Here is an 8,138-nt window from a genome sequence, read left to right on the forward strand (position 1 = left end):
TATGTACGATTCCATCCCTCATAACTATGTGAGGGTTTGAGTTACTATTCCTAACTCCTGGATGAGGGGGAACTAATTGAATTTGAAGAAAACATCGAACGGATATAGAACTTAATAAAACCAAAAATTTTCAGATCATGATACTGACAAATGGGTACGCTATCAGGGATACCTAGATGGATGCCTACCAAAAAAAATAAAAAAATAAAAATAAAAATAAAAATAAAAATAAAAATAAACATAAAAATAAAAATAAAATACGAGGTGTAGTATAAAAATGGGACGATAGTATTGAAAAAGGACAACCATCCGTCGCTGGAAGCTATAAAGGAATAGGAAGGTGACACATGAGAAAAGCGTTTCCCTAATCAGGCCAAGGAATGATAGATTTTGATCTCTCAACGAATGAAGAAAGAAAAATAGTTGAATACAAGCCAGTGTTGTGGATATATGCAACATGAAGGGAATTGAATGTCATAGACAAGAAAAAGAACCCCAGAATTCGTGGGTCGTACATAATATAGTCAAAAAATGTCAAAAGAAGGGGAAATAGAAAATTGAAAAGAAAGAGTGAGAAGCCTAGCGCCATCCCCATGTTCTTTTCCCCGTCCTTTCCTCACGCCCATCTCCACATGGGTCTCCACACATCCTTCTCCTTCTCACCACCAGTCTCCATAGTCTTACTCCTACACATACAGGTCCCAATGACGCCCTCATTCCCGTCGCCGATGCCACCGCCCACAGTAGAACTACTATTCATATAGCCCGTGCCCGGCGTCACTGTCGCCGACATAGCAAGCGGGTCCACATGGCCGCCACCCTTTAGCAGCAAGTTTATCGCAGCCGCAACATCCAATGACTCGCCCGTGTCCGTGCATTTCAAGGCCCATTTGGCAGCGTCCTCGTTGAAACCTAGCTCCTTCACCATCTTGTGCATGGCAATATCAACCGGGTCAAGGACATAAGAAGATGTAGAATAACGGCCGCGAGATATCTTCTCTTCGGCAGCCGTTTCGGGCGTGGAGAATGTTCGTTGGTGTTGTTTGGGAGCCGATGAAGAGTGGAAGGTGGAGCGTGATGATAATGCTTGAGTGATTTCTGGGCCTGAAGGTGGCGTGGGTGATTCGAGGGTGACGGTTGGTACTGGGGGTGCAGAAGTGGGAACGGGGCCTAGCAGTGATTTTTTAGTAAGAATGGCGTCGCTGGAGGCGGTAAAATTTTGGGTGCTGGAAGTAATGCGTTGCGTCATTTGTAATGTTGTATTGATTGGAGGTGGGATGGCTGTTGGTAGGGGTGGAACTGGGGAGAGGTCTCGATGGCTTTTTCTGTTGCTACGGTCAAGATTCTTTATGACGGTTGGAGAAATGAGAGATTGGTCTCTCCTCTCTGGAATCTGTAACCGCGCTGGTAACATCTGCGCTGACGGACATGTCAGAACCGTAGGATTCTTTGCGCTTTCGACGTAGCTCAGCGGCAAATCCGGCTTGACGTCGGCGGTTGGGGTTGGAAAACTGTGGTGACAAAGAGCCTGAAGACGATGACGAGATCTCGCGAGAGTGCCCGCGGTGTCTTGCGATGGGGCTAGGGGAATGTGGCGGCGGTGAGTTGGCATTTGGCGTCCTGGACGATATGGGAGTCTGCATGCTTGCTAATCTTGATTCGTAGACTTGAGAAACCGCTTCTTTCAAGAATAATCTTGGTGCACCGCCGTTACTTGAATCTGGGGCTTTCCATTTCGTCCACCCATTGGCCTGTGCTCTGGAAAACAATGTCTCAATCGGTGCATCAGGGTTGATGCTAGTGAGGGTGAGAATAGCGGATGGTCCAAGGGTTAGAAGATACTGAGTCCAGCTTTCTATTATGCTGTGTGAGCACAAACTGCATCAGAAATTACAAGACAAAATGTGAATGGTAACTGCGCACCTATCAGAGATTCCTCCTTCACAACATCACCAGATGTCACCTTCAAGTCGTCAAAGACTCCAAAATGCCGGGCCACCTTGCATTTCCCATGAAACACCTGCAAAAGGACACCAAGGCAGGTCCAAATTTCCATCATGTCGTAGAGTTCCGTGGACAACAGTCCTCCATGGTTGCCTTTGCTGAAAGCAGACGGCGCGTTGAACAAAACGCTATGGACCCCCACGGGATATTGCATAAGAATGTTAGTACCACGGTTTTCCTCTTCAGCAAGTCGACCACCATTGAGCCAGTCGACTTGTGCAGTGATATCATCTTCTCTTCCCTTTCCACAGCCAAACAGCTTGCAGAAAGTCCAGACCCTCCAGAACGCTTCATCAACCTCTAAGCAACGAGTCTCGTCCAATCCCGCCAATGCTCTGGCGGTATCGGGGCGTAGGAAGTTCTCGCAGCGTACAAGGATGAGGGATTTTAAAGCAACCATGGTATAGAGGTCTCGCGTGTAATGATTTATGTATAAATTCGGTGTGTATTCTGGCACAGACATGTCAATATCTCCTGTTTCGTCGCCCTCTGTCTCCCAAGGTGGGCATATCTCGCGCAGCTCCCATGCAGCAGGGGACATGCGGAACAAAGTATCCTTTATTAGGGTCAATGAATGTTCTCTGAAGACGGAGTAGAAGGCCTTGTTAATGACAGAGAGATTAAACAAATCCTCAAGGTTGTCGATTTTCTGCATGATCTGATAGATAACACTCTTCGCTATCTCGCTGGGGAAGGGTTCGCAAAGCATGTCTTTGGACCCCACACGTTCGCTGGCGGAGGACAACTCACTGTCCTCGAGCTCGAACACCTCATTATTTTTATTATGGAAGGAACAAGTGATATAAGGAGATTCTGGTTGCTCTGGATCAAGCCTGTTAAGGACCGCCATGATGCGCTCCTTGGAACTGGTCTCGTTGTTGATGTCAGGATGGTTTTCTTGGTCAGTAGGGGACTCCACCACTGCACTGAGGTTGACAGGCCCCCTGATCGACTTGGCGCTGAGCTGGGTTCGTAGGCGGGGCAAGCTGAGTCGAAGGTTACGCTGGACACTCTCTTCCCGTCCCTTCCTTAACGTCACCACGCGATTTACCGTTTCTGTCGGTTTCGCATCATCGCTGCTGTTGTTACTGGAGCTCATGCTATAGTCGAAATTATCATCATTCTCACAAACCTGCGGCAACGGGCTGGGCAATGGTTGGCGCTTATCAACCGCCTCTACTAACTCACTAATCGTCGGTGTCACTTTAACCTTCTTTTTACCGCTCCAACTCTTTTTGGCTGGAAAACTGAAAGAAGAATGACCGTTGCGCTTCTTAGGCGAAGATGCCTTCTTAGTCGGGGACGCGGATGAGTGTGGACCAGGTTTTGTTCGATGAGAGCGTGGTTTCAGTGGTTTAGGTGCGCAATCTGCAGGAAACTCGAGAGGAGAAAATCGATTCCAACCTATATTTAACCAACTGGTATTATTTCTAGTGGACCGAGACAGAGTAGAGAGCTGTTCTTCCAGCTCAAAGGTAGCCATGCGCAGAGATGGAGAGCTAGAGATTGTGCTTGAGCCGGAAGCTCGTCCTGATTTCGATTTGGCGTGTTTACTGGGCTCCACATGATAAAAACCTGAACGACGGAATGCCTCATCCAAAATATCAAGGTCAGACGGTCGTGGGTCTCGTGGCAGGAATACCGGTTTGCTTGTCGGCTGGATTAACCGACCGCAATGGGAGGCATTGCCCATGGGTGCTTGTCCGACGGTACGCCGGATCGACTGTGGAGTAATTTCTATCACTGGTTCTGGAGGCAAGGGTTTATTGCGTAACTTTCTGAGGCTGATTTTGTTCTTGAACGTAGGATTCCTCTTCAGGCGAGTGTTATCGTCGAACACGCCAGCAGTAACGGGAGATATTAACGAATAAGCCTTGTTGTGTCTAGAACATCCGTCTGCAACGGATTTTTGGGGGAAGTCATCTGAGTATATACTAGACCTTGAGGAGGTTGGGCTATTCGGTGCAGAGACACTTCTACCGAGCTCGGAAGAAGTAGTTGAATTACCACTTTTTCCAGACTCGTCCAAAAGCGGGTCCGTTTCAACTTGAATGAGCTTGTCAAAGGAGGGAGGAACAAAAGCTCGCTGAGGCTGGGGCATATCGATTGACAAAGGTGAAACAACTGTCGAAGGGGCTAGAGATTGTATACATCCAGGGGTGGCTGGGATAGCCTTTTTCTGAAAAACCAAGCCCAGGATTGGCGATACATTCTCAGTAGTGGCTTTTGCAGACACTTCCTGGGGAAGGTCAGCATTGGGGGCTTTGCGGTATGGCCTACTTCGTCCAGGGTGTATGGGTGGTGGGCTAAGCTCGCTACCCTCGGGCAGGCTGGGACACCTATCTTGTCTCTGGTCTGCAGTTATAGGACATGAACTCCCTGCTGGGTACATATTTGTGGATCCTCGCTCACCCTGTATAGAGTTCAATATCCTTGTCTGCCGTTCGGGGGGAAGCACCCTTGGCGAAATCTCCTGGGGAAATTGTACGATTTCCAATTCATTTGCGTCTGGAAACTTGGGCGAATCCTGTTTCTTACTCCACTCAAGGGTGGAATTCAAAGCAGGATGAAGAGGTAAAAGCTGGGCATCGGCCGCCAATTTGTCAATTTTATTACACTGCAAGTTGGTACTTGTGCTAATAGCTATAGAGTCAGTGGATTTGGATTTCGGTGAATCTGCTGATTCGCTCTTCCTCTTCTTCGTAGCGGTGCCTTTCGATTTCTTCGACGTGGGAGACCCGTTTGTCGGACGGGAGGTGCGCAGGGGCCATCTAACTTGTAGTGCTGCCATTGAATAGCGAGGCTTCTTCTCCTTGCTCTGTATCTCCAGCAAGGGAGAGCAATAACCCGCTGCAGGAAAACTCAAAGACATGATCAAACACTGAGGGAGATTGGTGCTGCGCGGTATTCTACCTGAATTCCTGTTAGCATCGTTTTTGAGTTTCAAAGAATAAACGAAGTATACCGACTGTGGAGAAAGGAGACGGATGGTGGAGTTGTAGACAAAGGAGTGCGAACAAAATGGCTCATAGAAGACCCATACCTTGACCTACCTGTTGAAACCCTACTTTTATTGCTCATGAAAGGCAAAAATGGTTAAACGGAGGAACTAGTCATCCAAAGATACTAGTAGAGGAGAACGACAATGTGTCCAGAATCGCAATCGACGTAGTCCACAATCCACTGGTGAAATCCCTCTCGGCAGGGGAGTCTATACCAATCGAACAAAGTAAAATATAAACCCTCGTTGATGTCCTTTCTTCCTCCCGTTCCTTTATCTCCTTTATCTCCTCATATTCATTCAAGCTCCATGAAGATCGCGTTTTCATCCAGACATCAAGTTAGGATACATCAAGCAATTAATGCACAAAATTCTACATACGCACGGTAAAATGACCAAGCAGGGGAATAATAGAACCAGCTGTCCTTATATGAGCCAAAATCACAAGGCTTCCAAGCACAAAACCAGAAGAAAAGGGAAGGAATTCGAGAAGAGAAATGTAGGGCACGGCTTCGAGACGAGGTTTGTTGTGGTCGGCGCAGCGCTTGATATAGATATACGAACCCCAGCCAGAGTCGAGCAGCAGACGAGGCCTGTACAGTAAGTTAGTTACATGCGCAGTTCTCCGTAGCCACTCCACTAAAATAAATTCCCTTGGCCGTGCCATTTGATCTATAAGCGGTAACAGCGGCGTATTTGCGTGCTGTTAAATCCGAATCTGCTTTCCTTAAAAACACACAGTTTGTTCATGGCCATGAATATCAGGCGTGAGGTATTCCAAGGTGAAACCAACCCCATGCTCCCTGAGCCCGAATCCTCTCTGAGCAGCCTTTGACACTCCCGACATCATGGCCGGCGATGCCAGTGCGCTGAGCCGCAAGACGGTTCAGTCGCATGCACCCAGAAACCGAAACGAAGCCCTGCGATTGGGCTCCGGTATCCAAGCTGGGGAATGGCCCGTATCTTTCGGGTTGGGGAATCAAACAAGATCGCCTTTGAAAAATACCCCTGGTGAAGACTGCTGCGTCATATCGCCAGGAGTAGCGGGGAAGTTGGTGGGTTGGCCTGTTGGCCTGTTGGCCTGTTGGCCTCTTGGAGCAGTGCGCCTATCCGCCATTCAGCTTAGTCCGTCGCTCTGACGAAGCTAGAGTTGAGATACAGCCCCCAACATCCCTCCCTCCTCGGAGTCAAGAGTTGCGTTCAGGATGCTTCGGGTCTCTGTATGGAAGATACAGCAAACCATCTAGTTACGATTCTCGGGTCGGTCCGTTAAAAATAAAGATATCAACCAAAAATAACGTCGCAAAAGAATATCCACTCAAGCAGGAAATAGTGTGAGGAAAAACCGGCCCGTTGGTTTATGATTCCGAAGCTAACGACCATCGCCCAGAGTAACTAAGTCGCTGATGAAGTTTCTAGAGTTGGGGGCTGAGCATTTCCAACCGTCCCTGACAACAAGCAACAGCCCTACACGGCATGAGCCAATGGCATGAACGGCAGCTATTTATTTCCATGCTATTTTCATACTTGATATTTACTACTTCTCCAGGTTTGGATTGTTCTCTCTATTCCGCGATTCCTCTCCCACCTGTGCCGACAATGCTAGATACTAGTGCTAGTATTCAAACATTGATATCGGGCCTCGATCATGCACCCGATTGACGGACCCGTGGATGAGGGGTACTTGGTCAGGGATAAAAAGCCGGATCTGGGTCAACTATATCAAAAGAAAAGAAAGAAAAGAAAGGGGAAGGGGAAGGGGAAGGGGAAGGGAACCCCCGCGCTGGACTTCAAACAAAAAATCCCCGGTGCCCGATCCCCAACTAACTTACTTGTTAGTGCTGATGGTGTTACGTACAAATTATTAAATTCATGAAGTGGGCTCCATTGTTCGCTAACCATGGATGGCTATCCAAAGCAACAAAGGCCAGTGCTCTTGTTTTGTCTATTAATATTCAATTGCTTCGAGAGTGGAATAAATGGAGAGTTGTCGCGATTCTTTGTTTCCGGCCAGAGTTACTAACAAGCTATGCGTCGCAATTGAAAGGTACTCCATCAACTGTTTGGCCCCAGTTGGAGATTGTTCACCAACAACCAACATGTTGGCTCCGGCTAAACCATAGCGATGTGCGATACATCCCCGAGACGCCAGGACCCTTCCTACTTGTTGTATTCCAAGGTGTGTAATTGTGAACTTGAGCCCTGTTACTCAGCGGGGTCCCCCTTTAGTGGAAGTGTGAAAGTCCAATTCTACACTATTTATACCCCACCTCAAGCGCCTTTCTCGAGATCCACTTGGCTCCATATATAGTTACTAGTATATTTATATATTATTATTATTTTAGACTTTCAGTGACAGTATGGGAAGCACCTCCGGGACGGTAACATTTATCAACTTTCTTCCTCACCTTTAATATCATATTGGTTCTTTCAACGTGTCGTGAGGTAGTTAAACTCCCCGAAAAATTAGCCTCCAAGCGTAAAGGCGCCATCGAGGTCATAAGTGATTAATGGACTTTGGCGCTGATGGTGATGGTATCAAACTGAAAACGTCTCCTCAACTAGGCCCAAAGGGAACATTTCCCATTAGCACCAGCAGAACCGGTTTGTTGTATGTGGGCATGCGCCGTTCGAAAATGAGAATAGCCCTTCCAAGTATGTATTTCATTCTCCAGATCAGACGAGAATGAGTTCGAAGATAACATATGAAATACCCTGAGCCATGGTTGGGTGTTCGTTCAAATCGACCGTTGCGTCTTTCTAGGATTCAACCACTTTCTTTCCCAATAACATAGCAAGCAACATAGTGTGGTAGTGCCTAGACAGAAACTCAAGAACTCAGGCAGCATGCGGAGCGGAAGAGACGAGATAGGTGCGAGCGACTCCTCGTATTTCAATTTCGACACTTGGCCAAAAAAAACAAAAAATAAAAATAAAAATAAAAATAAAAATAAGCGAAGGGAGTGAAGTGCGTGTATTTCTTCTCCTTGTCTATCCAGCCCTCAATTTCCTAACCAAATATTCAAGACAGTGAAAAAATCTTGAAGGATGATTGCTAGGCTTCTTTTCTGTCAACAACGGCTTCAGCATTTTAGCTTCACGGAAGCACTGGCTGATCTACTGATTGCCCTGG

General features: G+C 47.3%; 2 protein-coding genes across 2 annotated transcripts; one reads left to right on the forward strand and one right to left on the reverse strand.

Annotated features, from left to right (window-relative positions):
- Positions 1 to 616: 616 nt before the first annotated feature.
- Positions 617 to 5,855, reverse strand: HCAG_05110 (predicted protein; the record flags this gene model as incomplete). The annotated part of the gene is made up of 5 exons (XM_001539593.1): positions 617 to 1,170; positions 1,439 to 1,855; positions 1,924 to 4,917; positions 5,387 to 5,598; positions 5,743 to 5,855. The coding sequence occupies 5 exons, from the start codon at positions 5,853 to 5,855 to the stop codon at positions 617 to 619; spliced, it is 4,290 nt and encodes a 1,429-aa protein (XP_001539643.1).
- Positions 5,856 to 6,653: 798 nt separating this feature from the next.
- HCAG_05111 (predicted protein) lies at positions 6,654 to 7,516 on the forward strand (the record flags this gene model as incomplete). The annotated part of the gene is made up of 3 exons (XM_001539594.1): positions 6,654 to 6,717; positions 7,053 to 7,184; positions 7,476 to 7,516. The coding sequence occupies 3 exons, from the start codon at positions 6,654 to 6,656 to the stop codon at positions 7,514 to 7,516; spliced, it is 237 nt and encodes a 78-aa protein (XP_001539644.1).
- Positions 7,517 to 8,138: the final 622 nt, after the last annotated feature.

This window comes from Histoplasma capsulatum, genomic scaffold (assembly GCF_000149585.1).
Source record: "Histoplasma capsulatum NAm1 scaffold_5 genomic scaffold, whole genome shotgun sequence".
Taxonomy (NCBI): domain Eukaryota; kingdom Fungi; phylum Ascomycota; class Eurotiomycetes; order Onygenales; family Ajellomycetaceae; genus Histoplasma; species Histoplasma mississippiense.